Source organism: Thermobia domestica, chromosome 7 (assembly GCF_964235325.1).
Source record: "Thermobia domestica chromosome 7, izTheDome1.hap1.1, whole genome shotgun sequence".
NCBI classification, from domain to species: Eukaryota; Metazoa; Arthropoda; class Insecta; order Zygentoma; family Lepismatidae; genus Thermobia; species Thermobia domestica.
Genome location: NC_137460.1, coordinates 76,424,274 through 76,447,905, shown reverse-complemented (window position 1 = coordinate 76,447,905; position 23,632 = coordinate 76,424,274). Strand labels below are relative to the sequence as shown.

General features: G+C 37.6%; 1 protein-coding gene across 4 annotated transcripts in view; it reads right to left on the bottom strand.

Annotated features, from left to right (window-relative positions):
* Positions 1 to 4,514: 4,514 nt before the first annotated feature.
* The window catches only part of Tsc1 (tuberous sclerosis 1 protein hamartin), a 109,982-nt gene continuing 90,864 nt past the window's right edge, over positions 4,515 to 23,632 (bottom strand). For all 4 annotated transcript variants that reach the window (XM_081764869.1, XM_081764872.1, XM_081764870.1 and 1 more), the window contains 5 exons: positions 21,273 to 21,398; positions 18,612 to 18,713; positions 11,250 to 11,487; positions 9,733 to 9,890; positions 4,515 to 5,679 (listed from right to left, as the gene is read on the bottom strand). In XM_081764869.1, coding sequence (XP_081620995.1) covers positions 5,311 to 5,679; positions 9,733 to 9,890; positions 11,250 to 11,487; positions 18,612 to 18,713; positions 21,273 to 21,398 — 993 coding nt within the window. In that variant the 3' untranslated portion in view covers positions 4,515 to 5,310. The remainder of the gene's footprint in view (positions 5,680 to 9,732; positions 9,891 to 11,249; positions 11,488 to 18,611; positions 18,714 to 21,272; positions 21,399 to 23,632) is intronic.

Sequence of the window (23,632 nt, the reverse complement as noted above, 5' to 3'; positions counted from 1 at the left end):
AGCTGTTATCACCTCTTAATCACTGTCAAATTTCTGTCCTTTCAGTGCTGTTTTGAGTTTTGGAAACAGATAATAATCAGAAGGGGCAAGATCTGGCAAGTAAGGTGGGTGGTCAAATGCACTGAAACCCTAGGTCCCTCAGAAAATCCATTGTTCTGCCAGCCTTGTAGACGGGAGCATTGTCCTGCAAGAACAAGATACCTCGTGTCAACTTTCCCCGGCGCTTTTCTTTAATAGGGTCCTTTACCTTAGCCAGCAGACTGCAGTAATACTCTGCAGTTATGGTTTGGCCCTTTGGAAGGTAGTCTGAGAGCAAAACACCATCCTTATCCCAGAATATTGAGGCAAGCACCTTCCCTGTGGACTTTTGTGCTTTAAATTTTTTGGGCTTTGGGGATCCTGAGTGGCGCCACTCGCATGACTGCTGTTTCGTTTCCGGATCAAAGTAATGCAACCACGTTTCATCCTGGGTAACAAGCTGATTCAAAAAATCGTCCTTGGAGTTCGCAAAATGCCGTAAAGTCACTTGCGATGATCTCACACGTTCGCGTTTCTGATCCGCGTTCAAACATTTCGGAATCCATTTCGCAGAAAGCTTGCGCATGTCCAACTGATCATGGATCATTGACCCAACTTATTCTTTGGATATGTGCACTTTGTCAGCTATCTCCTGAAGCGAAATCCGTCTGTTGCTCAAAATCAGGATGAATCTGGTCCACTTTTTTCGGAGTTGACACTGACACTGGCCTGCCACACCTGTCACCATCTTCTGTTGAAAATTCACCACGCTTGAAGTTCGCACACCATTTCTTCGCAGTTGAGTATGAAGGGCACTGTCCATCCAATGTGTCTAGCATGCAACCATGGATTTCCTTTGGCGACTTCTGTTGCAGGAAGAACTTCATTACACCTCGCAACTCCTCTTTGGTGAATTTGACATCTGGCTCCGCCATGGTTCATTCAATTATCTGTACAATAAAAACCGTTCATGGTAGAATCGTGAAATTTGGTACTTAAACATATAAAAGATCAACATTTCACATGACATCAATTACATCAGGATAGTACAGAGGTTGTTCAGTCTACGTTTGGCCAATTTCGTTCCTTCCCCCTCCCAAACAGAATGGACTCACCCGATCTGGTTCGTGGCGTCCTGCAGTGTTGTGCAGTGGCTTCCTGGGAACTGAGTTGTTTTTCCGCGCGTACCACAATAACGCGCAAAACAGGACCATTGTTGTGAGTGTTGTGTTAAATTTGTTTCCAAGTGTGTGGGTTTCCGCTCTGTGACCAAAATGCCGCCAAAACTAAGCCGGTTTTGGAAAGGCTATGTTGCGGCTCTTGATGACGCCCACTTTAGTGTTTCTGTCATTAGAAAAGTGCAAGAAGAATGGTTGCAACATCAGTTTAAGTGGAATAAAAAATGTTATTAAAAAGTACAAGGGCAACGAAGCTCCACCATTTAGATCACCAACGAAGTTGCCTAGGAAGCGGGAATGCATCAAGGCCACCTCCACGCAGAGGAAACTTTGCAAATTGGCAATGCAAGAAAATCCGCAAGGTGTATGGCTAATCGTCTTGACGTGTCCTTGAGGATTGTGAGCCGGACGTTACACCATCAACTCAAGCTGGAAAAAGTCATGAAAGCTCGCGGCCATCTTCTCACGGATGCCCACCAAAAGGAACGAAAGTGTAACGCCCGGAAGCTGTACGAACGGCATCTGGCAAAACAGAGGTGGATGTACGTCGTAACGCTCTATGAAGCATGGATTTACCTTTCCGACTGCGGCAAACCGAGAGCCATCATGTACCGAGAGAAAGGCGCCAAGAACTTCAGAAGATGGGTTCGTCTCTAAAGAATCCTTTCCAAAAGGATTCATGGTCGTTACTGGTTACTGTTACCGAGGTAAACTGAAGATTCGTAGGGTGGCGAAGAACTGCAAAATAAATTTGCAGTATTTTCAGGAGCAGATCATGCGGTCGATCTACGAGCATGAGATTCCAACAATGTACGGAAATGACACCAATCTGGTGCGCATTCACATGGACAAGGCCTCATCACATACCTCACGATCATCACTCGCATTCTACAGGGAGATGGATGAGGCAAGTGGTATACAGGTGATACCTTTCAATGAGATACCTGTTAAATCTCCAGATGCAAGTGCTATGGATTACTGTGGATTTGGATTGCTGAAGCGGGTTTTGGGAAAATTGCGTGAGACAACTGTGGAAGGACTTTGGAAAGCTGCGCAAAAGGAATGGGACAAGATTCCCCTCCCAGTTCTTCAGAGAAGTCTATTACAGTGGAAATTACGCTGTCGGGCTATTGTTAGGAACCAAGGGAAACACATCGAGCACTTACGGACCTGGCGCCATGGATTCTTCTAAATTTTTAGGTAAGTCGAAATTGGCCAAATGTAGACTGAACAATCTCTGTACATTCGGAAGGGGGTCGGGGCGAGAACTTATCAGCCGACCCTCGTATATGTCATTTCATTCAAGCACACTGTAAAATCTGCTATAACTTTGGGTAAACAAACAAATTTTCTTTTTAAAGAAGAAAGGTTAACGCATACTACCAATACACGTGACTCCTGGTTCAATCCTTGGTAGAGAAGACAACACACATTGCAATACCTCAGGTCACATTGCAATATTAAATTCACTGTTTTTATATTTTGGAAGTTGTGTGAACTAGTGATGATTTCAAGGGATGGCCTGGAGAGGAAATTCTATCGCTTTGCAAAAGCTATGAAATTTTCCAGGTGCATATCTTCGACCATGCTCAACGTGTGTTACCAGTATTTTCTCAGTACTATTTTCACCTCCTCCCCATATGAGATAATGGTGTAATCTATGAGTTTGTACTACTGCTGACAAGAGGGTATGTGCATAGTCGCGCCCGTCACATGCTCGGTAAGCTACATAATCGAGTCTCAAGAAACCTTTCCAGTTGTACTTGGGGGTAAGTTTGGCATGTGCAAACCTACCTTGAAGTTTTTTTCCCTCTTTCTTTAAGAACGTGGTACTACATTCCATTATGGACTAGAAATATGGGTAGCTTAATAAGACATTCTCTCATTGGGTTGGCCATCATGAGCACATTGAATGCCACTCCCAGTTTCTGGACCTCATGCCCACATGCAGTGTAGTGAAAACCACAGAATGTACAGCACACTCGTGGTGATTGCAGAAAAATTCTGTTGATATTAGCGTTTACTACATGGTGTTTTGCAGTGTTCCCCAACGATTGGAGGTATGCATTCCCCGCAGTGGCAACGAATTTGCACACTTCCGACAAACAGTTGCTGTCAAAGTGATTATGACTTTCGAGAATCATAGTTCTATCATTGACACGTAGCACTATATCTCTGGTTGAATAAAAATAAGAAAATCTGCATGAAAAGGAATCGGGTGTAATCTTTTATACACACTGTATTTGTCATTTAAAAAAAAAAAGTTATTAAATAACAGTATTTATCTATTAGGTTTAAAGAAGGAACACTATAGTTACGAGTCGTGGTGATCGTAATTGTTTTGGCAACTGCAAATCCAACCAATATCGCACCTGGTGAACGTAATATGAAGGCACCATGTTGAGAAAATTACGGAAAACTTCCCCTTCATTCAATAAAATGGGGTTACAATGGCCTAACAGCATTACAAGATACAGCCAGCTTCTGAGATTATCGTCTACGAAGATTGCCCGTTGATTCGCAGGTTTAAGAACCGCCAAATCATTACTTCTCATTACCTGTTGTTTTGTATTACTGAACAAGTGAAAGTTACTGTCATTTTAATTGATGCACTTCATACTACACAAAAACTGTCCCATCTCAGAACGCAGATGCTTGTTCCGAAAGATGCCCACTTACCAAATTCAACCGAAATCATCCTCAGTCATGAGATTCAATAGTTACTGAAACACGGGTATCATTTGTTTGGCTTCAGTATGCACCGAATGTTACGTGACATTTACCCGTACTTCCAACACACCATCGGGTATTTTTCCGAATCGCTGCATGACGATGCCTGAATGAGTGTTGGAAGTCCGTTTTCGGAGTCTCATTCTCGGCACATCTGAATGGTGCCACTTATTAAAACTTCTGTACTAACATGATTCTATATTATATGTGATTCCTCGATTTCTAAATGATGCGTGTTGAATTCATTCCCTACCACCCTGCAGCTTCATTGTTCCACACTTAGTTTGTATATAAGCTCGGAGAAAACCAGGATAATAATAATAATAATAATAATAATAATAATATGACAATGTATTAGAAACAGTCACAGCAGTATTCCTGATGGAAATTCGGGAACAGGAATACACAAATTTAATACAATTCTCATTCTGTAGGATGGAAGAAATGAAATTGGGTGGAGGACTATTGAGGTAACATGAATACTTGGGTCAAAAGTGGAATTATAATGGATAAAAAGGGAAACTGAATACTACACTGAACAGTCAGGTTCAGGTAATGGTAGTCACGAATAATTTGGAAGAAAAATAATTTATTCAACATACTGACTTTTTTTTATTGTAAAATAGCCCAATTTTAAACATACAGCTACAACAACTCAAAAAATTTAATACTTCAACATCCAAAATCAGGTTTGGCTGTTGAAGTTCATAATAGAATATGTACTATTTTGACTTAATATTTACAAACTATTCTTCATGGTTTAATTTCATTATTTCTCTGATCCTACAATGAATTCAGTCCATATGTATAAAACAACATTATAGCGATAGAAAAGATTTGGCCCAATTATGACTGTTTTTACTTTGTTTGATCTGATATATTATCCTGATTGAGACTGTTTTGTTAATCCAATTATACCAATATACATATTTACAGTTACACGTAAAGCACCCAAAAATAAGGCATACAAATAAAACCGTAACGAATTATATAAACTATTTTTTTAGGCATTCATTTGAATGAGAGTTGAAATTAATTAATATTGTTTTTATCATTTCAGTAACGAATAAACTACAAATGCACTTCAGAGCACACAACGCAATACATAATGACTGTAAAACTCGCCTAACTGAAAGCACAATGCTGGTGACTTGCACCAGCTCATTAGCACCTGCAAGGCAAATCATATATATATATATAGATATATTTATTTTACAAGCAAACACAAAATAAACCTCTTTTTCAAGGTTTTGACACAGCCACTGATCGAATCATATGCAAACACATCATATTTAAAGGTATGGAAAAATAAATTTTCCTGAATTGAAAAATCACAGATCATCTTCCCACGGTTTTACAACCACAACAAATCAACCTATTCGTGTCAGCCTTCTTCCCCATTAGCTGCCTCAATTAAGTTCTCCTTTACTTCCATCTCTTGATCAACAATTACTTCCAAATTTTTCATTGGAACGTCTCCACCAAATATACTACCCATGGACAACCCTTCTGACCCAAGAGATTCAGACAACGGTGAATTATGTGGTGTAAACCCGACCGGATGTTTCTCCATTCCCGAAATAACTACTCCAGATACACTGCTACTGTCAACAGTCATTGAATCAGGTCCAGGAGATCTTGTACTAGCTTCCCTGGAACTACTACCCTTGTCAAGTTGGTTGTAAAGTTCCAGCAGCTGAGCTTCCAGTTGTTGATTAATAGAACGCATGGCTTGGTACTTGGCCTCTACAGCCTGCAAATATAGAAATTACAATTATGGCTGCGATTTTGACTATGAAGAATCAAGAGGCAACAATACAATGGATGAAAATAAATGTTAGAAAGACAAAAGCAGCAATGTTAATTAGAACGAAGTGGTCAGTATCAAATATAAAGCAGGAAGGGAGAAAGTAGAATAGGTGAATAGTTTTTGATATCTGGATAGTAGTATTTGTGAAAACATGAAACGTGAATGTAAAATAAAGCAAGGTTAGGAATGGCGAAAGCAGCATTTAGAAAAAAGAAAAATTATCTCATGTGTCCTTAATTAAAAAGACAAAATCTATAGTGTGGAGCATTATAACAAAAAAGCGGGGAAAATGGAGGCTTTCGAAATGTTGGTGTGAAGAAGAATGCAATTAGCTGGGTTGAACGGAAAACTAATCAGGAAGTGTTAGAAACAATAGGAGAGAAAAGAGCAAGAAAATTTGGTTTGGAGATCGGTTAAGAAGGAACTGCACCATGATGGACGTGCTAAAGTACAATGACAGGAAAAAGAGGGAGGCGAAAGAGGCTACAGTTGATGGATGGTATAAAAAAATTCCTACGTGAAGATGAAGGGGTTAGCTGGAAATCATGGTGTACAGAAACTTCAGTTTGCGGCAAGTGACCTGCCAATAATGGCAGAATACCTATGCTGATAATGAATACATTGAAGTAACTGCAGAAAGCAAGTGACTTTCGTTTCAGTGTGAAACTATCAGGAAGTAGTACATCCATAACTTCTGATTACAACAGAGGGATAGGATTCAAGATAGAATCTGTTTCTCGGACGCTGAATCCATATCAAAAAGTCATTACTTGCTACTTCTTACTGTTTTCACTCTATCAAGATTAATATTGAACTCGGAAATGTTAGTAAATTTTTCCATTTCCGAAATTAGTAGAGAAATGTGTGTGAAGATAGTATCTCTTCTTCAGATGCTAAATTGATTCGAAAAAAGTGCTTGTCACTATCTATTACCGTATTCGTTTTATGGCGATAAACCCTGAAACCGAAAATGGTTAATTTCTACCACTTCCGATTTGAATAGATATTTAATGGGAGAGATGAAACATTCTTGATATGCTAAATCAATTCCCAAAAAACAGCTTCTCAACATCTCTTTTCGTTTCTGCTCCGATATCTGTTGACAGACGGACAAAGCCGTTGTGCACGACTTCCGATATTTATGGATAGCATAGTTTGGCAACCTAAAAAGAGCTCGTTTTCTTAACTATGTTAATTTTGTATACAATGTCATATATACAGTGTGGATCATTTATCTCGATACAACCATATAACTTTTAAACTAACAGACACAAAACGCTGAAATTTTGTACCATGCAAATGTCAGTAGGGCGGACACTGTTTAATACACTCTGATACCACAAAGTTAACGGTGTTGCCACACAAATATGAACTTTTATTTTTTCAAATGACACTACGTTAGATTATTACATATTTCAGATCTACATGTTAAATATCTCGGGATGCTATATCAAAACATCCAAATTTTGGTGGTCTCTTCAGCAATAATAACATCAGTGACATAGACGAGACAATGCACATCCAACATACTTTATTGTCTAATACTATAATCACGATATGACGGATTTCGAATGAATACGAACAAAGTCACAAAGGATTGAAAATTTTATCTTGTTTCAAAAATCTTCATTTTGAGAAACTGCTTAGGTAAGTAACTCATCCAAGTGCATAGTTCGTTTTCAATAGAATGAAGATTACAATGCCATTTACAGCAATTTGATGTCAAAACCATTCTGCAGATATTGTAAAAGCTAACCAAATTTGTTACACTGCTTAAAATTATGTCATTCCGAGAATTTGTAATTACACCTACCAAAAGTATTGGTAGGTGTAATGTTATAGAATAACTTAAATCAAAAATTGTTTCTAAAAATTGCCACAAATATGCCATTTTAAGCAATATATCGAATTTTATCATTTTTATATTTTCTGAATATTTTAAGGTATCTAATTGTTCCAAACGGTATTGTGATCTTTATCTCTATTGGAAATGATGTACGTAATCGGATCTAAAGTCCTTAGGTACTTTGGATGTGTATTGCCCTGTCCCTTGCATTATTACTGTTGTAGAACTCTCCAAAATTTGGTTGTTCTTCGATGTTTGTAATAGTAAAGCGTCCTCAGTTTGCAATACTGCATGACAAGTGCACTATTAAGTTTTCAGTTTACAAGTAGATTTGAAATATGTAATAACTTGACGTAGTGCCATTAAAAAAAAAAAAAAAAAAATAGAATTTTATGCTGAGTTGGCAACACTATTAACCTTATGATATCACAGTGTGTCGAACTATGTCCCCATGTTGATATTTGCATGGGACACCATTTCAACGTTTTCTGTCCACTAGTTTAAAGCTACAAAGGCGTATCAAGATAAATGGTCTACCCTGTATATACCTAGGTGTATACATAAATGAAATTGATATCTGTTACATCAATATGGAAATACGACTGAACCTTTGAAATGAATCTTTGAACACAGTATCTACCTCGAACTGGGTTTTTACCAAAATACATCTTAGAAGCTCCTAATGTGACGACGAAGAAAATATAAAGTTTCTCATAATATATATATATATATAGTCACAAGTTAGAGCGTCTTCGAAAATTCAGCTTCAGAAGAGGGCAATATTTTTCATCAATATATATATAAATGAAAGGTAAAAAGGTTTCATGGTAACTCTCAAAGACCGTTAGACCGATTTTGATGATTTTCGGTACATGAGTTGGTCATGGCCTCACTTAGGATTTTATCTCGGTTTTCCCGGGCGGAGTATTTTAGTGACGATACAGGAAACTGAAAATGATATCCTAAACATACAGCATTTTACTCGATCGGTCCAGTTCCAAAGGTGAAAGTCGTTATATAAACTCATCATTAAAAATAAGGATATATATATATATATATACCCTAGATTTTTAAAAATTTCGGGAAGAGGGTCATTTTCTATATAAATAAAAATGAATGTAACGATGTTTGGCGGCTACTTCCTCCTAGACAGCTACATCGAATTTAATTATTTTTAGGACACGAGTGGATCATAACTTAATTTAGGTTTCTATTGCATTATCGGCATGGAGGGTGAGAAAAGATGAGGGAACTAGGGAGGAGGGAGTGCGAAGGAGCTGGCATGTAAAAATAATCGAAGATGACCGCGTTTAATCTAGTTATCAGGGTCACTGAAGTGGACAGTGAGACTCCCGATAACATTCAAGTCCAAATTCATTTCCTAGCTGCATGGAATGGGAAGTGGAAACCTGTAAAATAAACAAAAACGACTGATATTCATGTCCAATCAATAGTTTTCAGAATAGCTAAGATGAACAGTGACACTCCCCGATTTCAAGTTCAGCCTCCATTGCTATTGGGTGAGAGGTAGTGGTGGGAAGAGATGACATTATAGACTTTTTACACCTTTAGCGAAATGCGTATCCAAAGCGAGGAAGAGATTCAAATACTTTCCAGAAACCTTTCTCCCCGTGCTAAGCATAAGTATTTCAGCTAGTTCTGAGTAAAAGCGAAATCGACGTTATCTGTCTCGTCATCACGAGAAAACGGCTGAACCATTTGTACGAATTTTTGAACATAGTACTTGACTACATCATCATGTCTAACTTTCATTAAAATGGCTATTCTAACAGAAGAGAAGGTTTAAAATTTGTTGCATAAATACTTTATATTACGTGCCTCTAATACCAGCAAATGAATTTTAAAATTGCAAACACCATTACAATTTCTAATCCAATTATAGTAATATGAACAAAATTCCCACATCAATTTTCTTTCTACACAACGAGGAACACTAAACCAGGGCACGAAATTTCAGGTCTGAATCTAACAGTCAAATCAGACAGTTTGGTTGACATTTAGCTAACAAATTAATGGCCTATCACCAAACTAAGATATTTGGTCGCCAATGGTGATCGGAAATTTTGCACCCTGCGTTCAACGTTAACTTCTCTATAAAAAATTAGCATCAAACACTTTTTGTAACTTACCGCCAGTTGTTCATAGTATTCCTCCTTAACATACTTCAGCAATCTCTTTTGTTCAGCAATCAGCATATCCTTTTTGGTATTATTGGATTCCAATTCTGCAATTCGGGATTTTGATGCTTCTAAATTCGAAATCTTCGATTCTAATAGCTGTCGCACACCTGTTCGAAATGTAAAGTTATTTTATGGCGACTGCAACATACGTGCTGTTTATCTTCAAATGTCAATAAAACTTTTTCACACCATGTAAGAACCGTAAATTTCCAAATTGATTGTTGGTACAAGGACATTACACACTTTTATAAAATCTAATTTTTGATATGTTATTCATAAGTTTTGTATATTATTAATTAAATCATTCAATTTTAACAGTATGAAAAATTTCCTAAGCTACAGTTTCGCAACAACTATATTCTTTGACTAAATGATATGACTAATCTTACGGTGTCTATGTTTATATTTCAACGAAGTTATTTTCGAAAGCCCCTGCTGATTCTGTCCACAGTCTTTTCAAGCACCAAAACTACGAATACACTAAACAAACATGTTTACAGGTTCATAATTAACATTAAATAAAATGTAAATTACGACATTCTGATTAACATACAACCAAACCTCTAAATTGGACAGTAAAAATATCCCAAAAACTGAAACACATTTTGTAAATTATCCATACGTTGTGTTTCGGTTATTTAGTTTTTATGTTTGTTTTTTTACAATTGAGTAGGAGGATTGTATGTTGGTTAACATTAGCTTACAATGGGTCCATAAATGCGTATACTTAATGTATTCACCGTTTTTCATACTACGAGCGACTGAGGATGAAGCCAGCAGCACCTTTCAAAGATATTTTCGCTGGAATAAATAAATTGGCACTGCAAGGATAATCATATCATTTAATTAATAAAAAAATGTGCCAAATAATTTCTATATTTAAGTTCTATTCCAAACAATGATTCAACAATGTATAATGGAATCTCAACAATGTTCTCGATTGCCGGCATTTGCAGAAATGATAGAATGTATATATTTTCATTTTCCATAATCAATAGGATTTTTTATATAGGATATTGTAAATAGGATTTTTATATAGTATATTGCAAATAGTTTTCATATATCATATTTCAAATCTTAAAAGTATTTTTGCTAATTCACAATTAAGTACAAACTTATGTATATAATCAAGTATAGATCGATGTATAATCAATAAATATATTATATATACCCTTTTACCTATTTTCAAAAAAAAAAATCTATATTTCATTTATATTCTTTGCCTTTTATTATATCTTCTGACTAATTGGTTATTTGCTATATTTTCTTTTTATGTCCACATAATGTACATACTCTATAGAAACTGCATCCAACTGTCATACATAAACCCTCGTGTATATATATATACACACACCGGGGTCTCTTCATAAAAAATACGACAGGTTGCTTTAAAAAACGTTGCTAGCTTAAAATTCTATATATAGACGATTTTGTGAGTTTCCTCCTCTTCCTTGTTAGCATCTTACCTTTGATTTCTTCAGAGAACGTGTCTTGTAGCTGGATCATTTCTTCGTCCTTCTGCCTCATCAACGACAACTGAGAAAATTTATCGCGGTAGATTTGTTGCAATTCGCCCATTAACAGAAGTTCTTTTTGCAAATGTTCTAATTCTTCCTGAAGTCGTTGTCCCACATTAGCTTTCTCTAAGACTGTCCGCATTTCATTTCCCATATCGAACAAATTTGCATGGAGCTTCTGGTTGTCCTGCACCAATGGAAGGGAAGTGATGTTTGTAATGTTGCAAAAGTATTAAGAACCGATAGGCACAAATGAAAAATAAATCATTATTTTTTCTTTATAAGACAAATTAAATTACACAGAAAAAAACTTGCACATTAACAGTTCCAAATAAAATACTATTTAATTAAGTGTACTTCAAACCCAAGTGTAGTTCTTCATTAGAGGGAACTGATAAAACAAAGGAAAGAACAATTAAAAGGATGAAAACTGATGGGAAAGTATTTCGGAAGCCTTATGTATATATATATATATATATATACAGAGTGAATCAAAAGTCTGGACACGGAGGAATAAATCGAGAACTTAACTTGGAATCGAAAAACCAAAAAACACGTGTTTAGTAATATTTAAAAAACTATCTGACGAAACCAAACTCGACCCTCTAGACTCACCCTCTGGGGGCTGGGGTGGGGTCAACTTTGAAATTTCAAATGGAAACCCCAATTTTTGATTGCAGATTTGGATTCTACGACCCAAACTATGTAAGGTTTCATCAACACTTTTCCGTCGATGCATTATATGGCGCCATAATCGGCGAAAGTAAATTAACTGTTTGGGGTGAAAAAGAAAGACATTTTGCTGTTAGACCGAGAATCGTTACCAACAGATCCGTCACCGTTAACGACCTGCCACTTATAAACGAATCGCTCAGGTGAACGTCGCTTTAACATGTGAATGAACGATTGAGCAATGCCATCCCAATGTTGCAATCCCATGTCACGTTCCACTAAACGTGTTATAATTCACACATCCATACGTTGCATGTGAGAAGAGAAAACAATAATGAAATGAATAACACACACACACTCACACACAGGTATCACTTCTTGTACAAATGCTCCACTATAATGCCCAAATTACAGGTTACGCCTATAACCTTCCTCATGTCTATCCCGAACGAAAGTTCGATCAACGTACTTAAGAGGACTCCATGCCACGAAAATGAAATGAAATTTTTGAGTTTTAGGTCCCACAATTTTGCCGGTTAGGCTAAAGGAGACGGTGATTATGAGAGAGATGAATGAAATGGTGGAATTAAGAAAGTGGGAGGAAACAGGAGATCCCCGAGAAAACCCACACACACGGTGTTTGTCCACCACAAAGTTCATTTGGCGGGAGCACGTTTTGAACCCAGGACCACAAGCACCAGAGGTGAACGCTCTACCACTGAGCCACCGTGTCCCCATCCATGCCACGAAATTAAGGTGATACCGTACATATGTATTGAAATGTGCACTGTGTTCACACAATGCTCTTTAGTGGTAACTCCTTTAGTTTTGAAATTATATTGGAACGACAGAATCTAATCTTGTCTAGGGTCCGATGTGATCAATTTATTGATGACACATTAATAATGTCGTATTTACGATTTTGTTTCGGGAGGGGCTTTGCTAACTTTCGGGGGGACTTTGCCTGGAAATGTGAAAATTCTGCAAGATATTTCATTTACTTTACTATACTAAGTAAGATTTCGGGGGGCGGGCTTAAGCCCGGAAGCCACCCCCCTAAATACGCCACTGCACATTATAGACAATTAAAAATTAAAGGATGAAAGGATTAAAAATAAAAATAAAACATACTACTACAGACTACTACCCTTTACAGACTACTACTACTAATGCTACAATTACTACTACTACAACTAATGCTACAATTCCTATTACTACTACTGCTACTACTACTACTACTACTACTAGCAGATAATAATAATAATAATAATAATAATAATAATAATAATAATAATAATAATAATAATAATAATAGTAAGGAGAAGAAGAAGTAAAGAAAGAATTCAATAATAATTTCACCCATCTAAAACTATGTGAGACTGCGAGCAGTCTCGTGAGTCGCAGTTCGACTATTCGCACAAATCAGGCAAAATGATGGCCGTCACGGTGTTCGCTGCCAAGCCGACAAATAGGCAGCCGCCTTTGAACCAGCACTAGCACACCCTTTTCGCTGCTGTCACCCAATAATCGACGACGGTCGGACAAACTTCGTCGGCAATTGTTCATGGGGAACGTCTCGGTTCCAAAACCTAATAGAGGTTCGGATCTCACTTTCAACTGTAGGTCCCGTCTCTCACGTCCCACTGCGAAAAAGGAACGATAAACACCCTAACAAACCCAATAGTCACACATTTTCTTTTGTTTTTTGATCACATGTATACTTCTTTCATCACGTCTACAGCATTGAAGCTAATTAAAGTTCATATAGGAAGTTCTCCTGATTTCGCCATTACAGCGCCACGTCACACAGCGACAATGATGTTTCGACTAAATCTTATACAGGTTTGTGCGCAGAATCCGACTCTGCAATAAGAAATAAAAGCTTCCATTTCAAATCTTTCAGCTAACCCCACCTAGCGGTAGGGTGCGGTATCGTGTTTGGTACCATTGAATAACTTTGTTGATCCGACGCGTATTTCTCAAAATACTGCACCTTGTACAGACGGTCGGAGCTAATATCAAGCTCATAAACGAAGAGGGGAGCATCTAATTTCCCCGATTACAGCATGATATCACACATCGACGAAAAAATTTTTATTATACCTTACATTATTTGGGATGCAGTCTCCGAATCTTCAATAAAACATTGGAGTTCCCATTTGAAAAATCAATGCCCCCCCCCACTCCTTTTCAGAAGGTGGGGGCGGAGTGTTGCGTTTGATATCATCGGATAGCTTCTTGAAACATATTAAATACGTTTTTTTGCGCTTTTATGATCAGAAGTGTATTTCTCCAGTTACTCTATCGTGGCCAAACTTTTTTTGGTTCACCCGTTATTTCAAACATAAATTAGCTTGACAGTTACAGACTATTTTTGATAATTTCACACCATTCGAACATTTGCACGTTATAGGGCCAATTCTACACTATCCTGATATCTTTTAATCGTCAGATAAGATAGCACTGGTCGCAGTGGTCATGTGTTATTTTGTGATATCTACTACCGCGACAAGGTTGGATCATTCCGATAATTTATCTTTATCAGAGAATGGTACAATCGACCCTAATGAATGTCATATTTTAGCGATTAGAAAACAGTTATATCAATACATTTTCATCTTAAACAGAGAAGTCAAAAAACACCATAGTGCAATAAGCAGATACTTCAATAGCTATACTTTTCTTCAATTTTCCTTTTACTTTTAATTGTTTTATTTTTTGTCCTCTACTCGCCGCTTTTGAATTTTCTGGTTTGCAACACTGATACTGCCCGAAGCCCGAATGAAGAAGGTGTGCCTTTCTCTGTGTCTTCTGTCTGTGTGTAGTGTGCTTCTATCCAGTGACGAGAAGGAACAGAGAAATGAACCAGTGACACTGAACGAGAACAGGAGTCGGAAATACTACCAAGCTCATGAACGAAATGGGAGTATTTAGGGGCCATTTATTTTCCCCGATTACTGTGCCATGTTATGCATCGACGGAAAAGTGTTGATGGAACTTTACATAGTTTGGGCCGTAGAATCCAAATCTGCAATCAAAAATTGGGGTTTCCATTAGAAATTTCAAAATTGACCCCACTCCAACCCCCAGGGGGTGGGTCTATAGGGTCCAGTTTGGTTTCATCAGATAGATTTTTTAATATTACTAAACACGTGTTTTTTCATTTTTCGATCCGAAGTTAAGTTCTCGATTTATTCCACCGTGTCCAGACTTTTGATTCACTCTGTATATATATATATATATATATATATATATATATATATATATATATATATGACACGTTCTTGAGTTCTTTCTCACTTCTAATCTTTTTAACTGATGTTTCTTTCTCTAGCGAAGAACGCCCAGGTTCGAAGTACATAAAAAAAAAAAAAAAAAACTAGCTGATCCTGCACTCTCTACACAACGCATCGTTCACACATGAGCATGAATCTCCTTGTCATTTCTCACATCTGTACATGTCCCTTTATATCATTATCGAAGTAATTGACCACAAGCATATAAACTTAGCATTTTAATATATAGATATTAATTGGGACTCTGAATGCACGAGAATTCTTTCAGTACTCTTATGTTATAGCACAATTCTTGAAACAAACGTATTAAGTTCCTACTATTCGACTCGATCGGCAATAGTCTCTCTCTCTGTCTCTTAAAATTTACCCGATTTTAATGGAATTTGGAACATTTTCCTCTAACTTTCGAAATCAGCTGTTATTTGGGGTTGCACTCTACGAAAAGTAAGGGGTGAATGGAGTATAAATCACCCCATGTTATACGTTTTGAACATATGCATACAAAACAACATTGCATAATAAATTACGTAAAAATTATTCGATTCTGACAAAACAAAGTGTATAGTTTCTTCAGGGGATTCCGATGGTCCCCGAAACTTGATGCTTAGAATCTGTCAAGAATAAAGGAGTGAATTTACCCATATATGTTGTTTTGCATGCTTATGTTCCACGATATATATATAAAATTCCACGATAATTTTCAATTTTGTTGCAATGTGGTACACATTTTTATAAAGCTTAACAAGTAGCTAAAGTAAAAACAACTATTCCATTTCGATACAATTGGTATTGAAGTCGATCAAAATTGAATAACTTGCTCCTCCTCTCACACACACTATGATTTTTGTGAATATGCCTTAAATTTTTCTTCCCAATCATCTTTACTGCTTGGATTTGAAATGGGTTAATATCTCCGATTGTAAATACAATACTTCGGTGGAAATTTCGTAAAACTATTCCAAGTTTTACAAATCTTCATGTATGTTTTGTTCGAGATCAGAGACTACTCGTACACTTTAAAGTAGAAATTAGTGAAAGTGAAAAGGGAGAGTCGCTCGCTTATACCTAAGTACAATGAACAGCATCACTCGTATTACAATAGATTACATGCAAAAGTGAAATATATCACTTTTACGTTCAGGTTATGCTGTGTAGGCTAGAGGAAGCGATGATGATGAGAATCAATGAAATGGTGGAATGAATAAAATGAAACGGGAGAATTACGAGAAAATCCACGCACATCGCGTTTGTTTATCACAAAGTCCACTTGTGCAAGCTGGGGTCGAACTAGGATTTAAGTAGCAGGATGAAGAGAAGACTTGGCCATGGGAGTCGAAATCAGTACAGAGATTGCTTCCGATCTATGATGACGATTTCAAACTGCACTTACCCTTACCCTAAGAGAAACCTTGTTGCTACCATCGAGAGTGCTCTATTCGGTGGCCCTGCATCTGGGCAATTGCCCAACAGCGAAGTTTCTACTGTAGGAGACTGACACGCAGTGTAGTCATGTCAAACCGCTACCACTCCTCCTGACAGGTTTTTTATAGTCCTTCAACGATGTGGGGTCTCCTGTGAGACAAGGCTAGTTTCAGGAGACCGAAGGCGTAAAAGTCCATCGGTGATGCATCAGGGGACTTCCTGGAATGTCTGTAAATGGAATGGCACGAATTCCAGTTTCTGCTGCCATTTGTTAGAGGAAGAGGCGGGTTGAGCGAGATGTGTGACTTGACGCCTTGCCTTGATGCACCAACACACGATTCTTGTCTCTCCCGTAGGGATGGGAAATGTCATGGCGATAAATGAGAGTCAGGACGTTAGCCTGATCATATTCCGAATTCACCTTCGTATTGTTAACTACACGATGTATGGTCAGCTCGCCCTGGTACGAGTATCCAGCAATGATCATGAAACCTGTGTCAAAGCTTTCCTTGCATTCAGTGAACTATCTCTGAAAATCCCTCGCACCTGTCGATCGATAAAAATTGCACGTGGCTTGTGACAATCATCTAGATAAACATATGCCTTGTCCAGCGTTACAACAAACTTCCACTTTCCACCGGCCAGGTACCGCTGATACAGCTTTCGATAGTTGGTGGAGGTTACTGGATGTGTTTTGGCAAGAGTTTATGTACACGCCCCTTCCGTCGCCTTACCAACCTTAAATCACTGTTAATGATGGTATGCACTGTCTTCAGTGATGTTTGTAGCCGGTTCGCGATACTTCTCTGTGTGGGTGGATTCTCCCTGGTGACCAAAGCCCAACTTTCCGAATTCTAGTTCGTGTGCGGCTAGTGGCAGGTCAGGGGTTGGCCTGTTTTTGCTCCACAGGAATCATCTGCACCTTATCTTCCCCTTTCAACACCCCTGATATGCCATTTTTGAAAACAGTGAATCCACGTTCCTTGCACAGTATGATAATGGCACTATAACTGTAGTTCATGTCGGAAAGGGAAGTTATGTAGCCGTCCCAATAAGCACTTATTTTCGGCGGCATTTGTCCCGATATACTCTTATCACACCTGTAAGAAAAGCCAATGGTCCAAGATGCCCACACAACTGGCAGCTGGATTCTCATCCCACTTGGTGCTGTTGCACAAGGTGTATGATTTCGTAGATCAAAAACAACCTCTGTAGAAAAACGCAATCAAACATACAGGTGTCTACTGAGTTTGATTTTCAAAATTCCAGTATATTTCCAATATATTCAAGTATAACTATCAGCAAAATTCCTGTACCTAATACAATGATTTTTTAAAAAGTTTTTTTAAGGAATAATCACACTCTTGATTATTTCAGATTTGTAATTGTTTTGCCATCTAAAGAATATTTTATTTTAAATAAATTTCGTTAACCTTCATTTTTTTGAAATACAATGATTTTTTTAACATTTTTTAAAGGGCCTCCCAACTCCCCTCACAGCCCTTTACTCCATCCATTGCTTTAAATGTCTAATTACAAAATGTATATTACTCTTGCTTTGGAAAAATTTACAATCTCAATGGATACAAAGTTGCTTCTAAGACTATTAAAACAATTACAAAAAAAAATATTGTTACAGATTACCAGTTTCATGATTTTTCCAGTATGTGGAACAAAATTTCAGTATATTTCCAGTATCAAAATTAAATTCCAGTATTTCCAGTAACAGTAGACACCCTGACATAGGAACCTTTTTATATACAGTAGTACACTAGGAGTTTTTATTAAAGACATGCAGGCTAGTAACATGGCGTAAGTTTATATCACTTTTCTTTAACTTTCCAGTGAATTTTCCTTCATTGAAAACGTACTGACAACATCCGAAATATAACTAAATAAATATACAATGAATTTTATGTACCTTTTTAATTTCTTCTTTCTCAACTTGTTCTTTCCTCAAATCTTGTTCCAATTCAGAATTTCTTTCTTTAATTTTTTTGTTTTCTTCTCTGAAGGTTGAACACTTAAATAGAGATAAACAGAATTAAGTTCTATGAGTAACATCAACAAATTATTTTTTTAAAAAAATACGTATTAACAGACCCTATGCACTTTTAACATAAAGTCCACAAAAATCTAAACAATTTAACATCATGGTCGTGGTTGAACAGAAGATTCATGGAACACTTCGTTTTCAAAGATTCGAACAATATTATATTCAGGGAAAGTAAACATTGATTTACGCATATAATGCAAACTGTTTACTATACAGGGTGATTCAGGCATGTTTACCGAAAAATCACCAGAACATTCGTGTTCCTCGTAGGATAAGGTACGAGGAAAAAAAGTTAATAAACCAATATGAGGATGTGCTTAGTTGAAAGGTGCCGAATGCGTGAGAAAATGAACTTTCTTTAACGTAACTGAACTCGAAACACATGGGTTCTGCAGAAACTGTTTCAGGTGGGCAACAAAGAAACTTAAGATCTTCAATCAAATGATGTAGGTTACAGAATGACACCCACACAACAAAATTTTAGATTTTTCAGAAGAATGTGGATAACTCAGGCAATTTCTAGCGCAAGGGACACAGAAAGATTGTGTTTTCGAAGGTTCTATGTTATCAACTTTAGTAATATCTTCTTTACTGTTCTCGTCAATCATAGCACATTAGACAGTTTATGCATAGGAAAAAGCTTTCAATTTGTGCAGAAAAACAACATAATAACAATGTCTGCAGACCATTTACTTATAAACAAAGCTTGCAGCACACTGCCATGCATTGCCCTATGTTTTCAAAAATTATAGAAATACTGGGCGTTGCTTTGGCAGTTGTGATTTTTCCAAGGATCATCCATATCATTAATTTCCGAGGAGTACACCAATGTATCCTCGAGAAACAGGTCAACACACGTAAGATTAAATGAACTGAGTGGCCAGAAAATAGGTCCTCCTTTGCCAATCCAACAGAGAAATGTGGTATTTATGAACTGACACAATTGTACATGAAAATGAGTGGGAATACACAAGCTTCTAGAACCATATACACATCGTCTTATAGCTAATGACACATATCTGTAATTCTGGCAGTGTTTCCTGAGGAAAACAGAGGTAACCTGCTCCAGTAGTGTGATGCATTGATATGGATGCTGAACCGATAAAAATCACCCCGGATAATACCAGTCCAATTTACCGACAAGCTTCGTGAGGAAACTGCCGTATGAAAATAGTACAGTCCGGATATGCTTGAATTGGCGCCGTCATCGTGTCTACTGAGCACGTTCTCCCTCATGAAGTTACGTTGTCAACGAAATTATCAGGAAATTCTGGCTGCTGGAGAAACCCCTGAGCGAAATTAACACGTAGAGGCTAGTCATTTGGTCCATACTCCCCCTCCCCGTACGGCGGAAACGGTACGGGTGGCGTAGATCTTCATAGAAGATCCTTCATACCAACGACTTGCTTAAGCCCATTTTCTCTGATACTGAACGAGTTTTGTATTGAAACGCTCCAAAATCTCCTTCCTTAGTTCGGACATTAAGCTGCCCTTATTCCTTTACGAAACGACACAACACTCAAGTGTTTTCCTGAAACGGCGATCAATTGTTACCAATACTCGGTAACATTTGGGCAGGACACCTTTCAATACATAACCTTGCACATACGCTAAGTGCATGTATATTCAACTCACGTATTTGTGTACTCTTCTAGTTTCCAGACATGAAAATGTCAATGGCCCACGAAGCAGTCGTACCGCGAAAGAATCATTAGATCACAGGGACATAAAGGAAACCTCTATCGCAAACTGTTCGACTTTCAATAAATTTCTATTAGGCTTAAGCAAATAAATTGTTAATGAATGCGAATGATTATTAAATAATTAGTGGGATGAGAATGTGGCAGAAACGGGAGAACTCCTGGAAAACCGACGAACACGACAGGGATCGAACGAGAGACCTCTCATTGGCACTCCACAGTTGAGCCGCCGGGGCCACTAGAATCTATACAGGTTTCGAGTTTGGTTACGTTAAATACATCTTCTACACATGGGTGCTTTCCCACTCTTTTTAACTAAGCATTTCCAGGTGATGGTTCATTGACATTTTTTTTTTTTTTTTAAATCTAGGCCTATTCGGTGTAAGGAACTCCCTCCTGAGAGTTAATTTCCGTAAAACATATTTCTCATCTAATCAATCAATGCACTAACTGAATACATTTCATCTTGTAACTATTGGAACTTCGACTTTTACAATATAAATTAGCACTTAATTAAATACACTTTGTCTTCTTTTAACTTCTAGAAATTATAGAGTTTAAATTTTAATTATTAATTTATTTAATTTACATTATTGTCTATTTCGAGCTACGCAATACGTATTTAAATCATGTATACTGCATAATACGTACATTGATTTTCTTGTGAACTGTTCGCAAAACTCTTGATGAATTCGCTCATTAATCGTAAACATCATCTAATTACAATTTATTGAACTGCATTTCTATAGTAACCGTTTATTATACAAGAATGGGAAGTATTGTTGTATATAGTAATATTCTACAGTAAAAGAAATAAATTTTTTACCTGACTTTGCCAGTATTTCACTTCTTCTAAAAGCTGCTGCTCTTTCTGCTTGTTTTCCTTTCGTATATTATCCATGTCATGGTGCAAAGTTTCTATATCTTTCTGAAGTAAAGAAAGTTGATCACGCTGAAAAAGAATAAATGTCATAAGAAATATATTATTCTTCGTATTAATTCTGGAATTTGGTGGACACAAACTGTTTAACTATAATGCAATTTTAATTCTCAATTATATCATTCGTTTATTAACGTTCTGTAAATTACAGTATTTGCCCCCGATTGTTACCCAACCTTTCTTTACTTTATTCTTGTTTCAAAAAATACATCTCAGGTTAGGATGGGAGACCATTGCTTGGACATATTACGAGACCTCATAGATCTCCTATTGAGAAATTAACGTGTATTTATCCGTGTCTTAGATAGTTCATTATGAATGGTAAGGATTTAACAGATGTCAATATCTTGGAGAACCCAGAGTTTGGAGAAGTGGAACCTAGTTTATTCTCACTTGGAGAATGAATAATTGGTGACCATCTTGAAAAGATTTTCTGTAACAGTCTAAGAGTGGAACCCAAGTTAAGTTTTGCAGTACTTCCCAACAGTGCCGGGAGCTATTCTAAGGCGGTCTATTTATATCCATCGTCTAACTTTTAGTAAAAATTCTTCTTACCTATTTCTGCATAGAAACTTTACGGAAGTCATATAGGCCAATAATCTTTAGAACACTTACAGTTCTTTGAAACCTTTTGGATTCTCTAAGCAAAAGATCTTTATACAATTTGTAATTATATTATCAATTTTGAATGAAATGCCTCACTATTTTTTTTTTCCTTTCTTGCTTGATTACAGTAACATCACAGTATGCTTCAGTAATTTTTTCTTTCTATTATTTTCGCTTTTGATTTCCTGTGTCGGTTTGCAGTCAGTGTTGACAGGACGTCTAATAAATAATAATAATATGACACCTATAATGTTCCTTCAACACTTTTTAATCCAATATTGTAATTGCTCTAGCGAGCAATTTTCGTCAGGATGGAAACTGCCTGAAGGAGCAATTCAAATATTGGCTAAAAAACCACTCATTTGAGTAATATTACAATTGGCTCATTATACAGAAAGTCGGTCCACATTTATGGAAACGAAGTGGAACGTCTGCCAGGGGTGCTAGAATCGCACAGACAGTAAGCACAGCAGAACAATCAGAAACCAGTTGTGTGGAGAATTCGGTAGCAGAAAGCGAAGTGCTCCGAGTGCAAAATGCCTCCAAAAGTGACCCCATTCTGTGAGGGATACATCACCGCTCTTTCCGACATCGGATACAGCTACAGTGCTATTGTGAAACAGTATTCGTCCAAGAGTTTCACCATTTTCAAGAAGGGTATTGCCAATGCACTCAAATACAACAAAAATGCACAGCCAGAGGAAGCGGGTGTGCGCACAGCGACATGAAAACAACACCCCAGTTCCAAACATACAATGGATGTGGTTCGACAAGTGCAGAAGTTGGTGACCCAGGAGAATCCGTCGCCACAAAGAGACATTGCTAGAAGATCCAAATCAACTCTGCAGAGTATAATCAGCCTGGCAATCCACGCCTGCAAGTGAAGCATAAGCCACGTGTTCACACACAGCCAAGCACTTCCGGGAACGCAGGGTCCATTGCAAATGGCTCTATGAACGGTATTTAGCGGCTGACAAATGGAAATATGTGGTCACGTTAGACGAGGCCTGGATCTATTTGTCAAACTCAAAACGGGTTTGAGCCATTTATTATCATCCAAGGATGAAAAAGACCATGCCAATTGGGTCCGTACGTGTCGCGAAAGTTTTCCATATGGCTTCATGGTGGTTGCAGGTTTTCGCCATAAAGGGAAACTTCCTATTCATAGAGTTGCACGAAGTGTGAAAATTAACGCAGCATACTATCAACAACACGTTCTGGAGTCATTATACCGGCAGCATATCCCGTCGTTTATGGTGCTGAGGTGTCGAAAGTCTTCATTCATCAAGGCAAAGCAGCCAGCCACACGGCTCGAACAACTGTGACATACATGGCTCGCAAAGCGCCCGAAACTGAAATCCATGCTATCCCATATTCAGACATCCCTGTCAAGTCTCCCGACGCTGCACCAATGGACTTTTGTGCTTTCGAGTGGTTGAGGCAAGCGATTTCCTTACGTCGCCCACGCACATTGACTGCCTTGTGGAAAGTTTGCAAGGAGAAGTGATTCAAACTTGATTAGATTTCTCTGAACAGAAGCCTACTCCAATGGAAACTTAGGTGTCGGGCTATAGTTTATAGTCAGGGTCGTCATATCAATCACAACCGCTGGTGGAAATATGGCTTCACGCCTTAGCGTA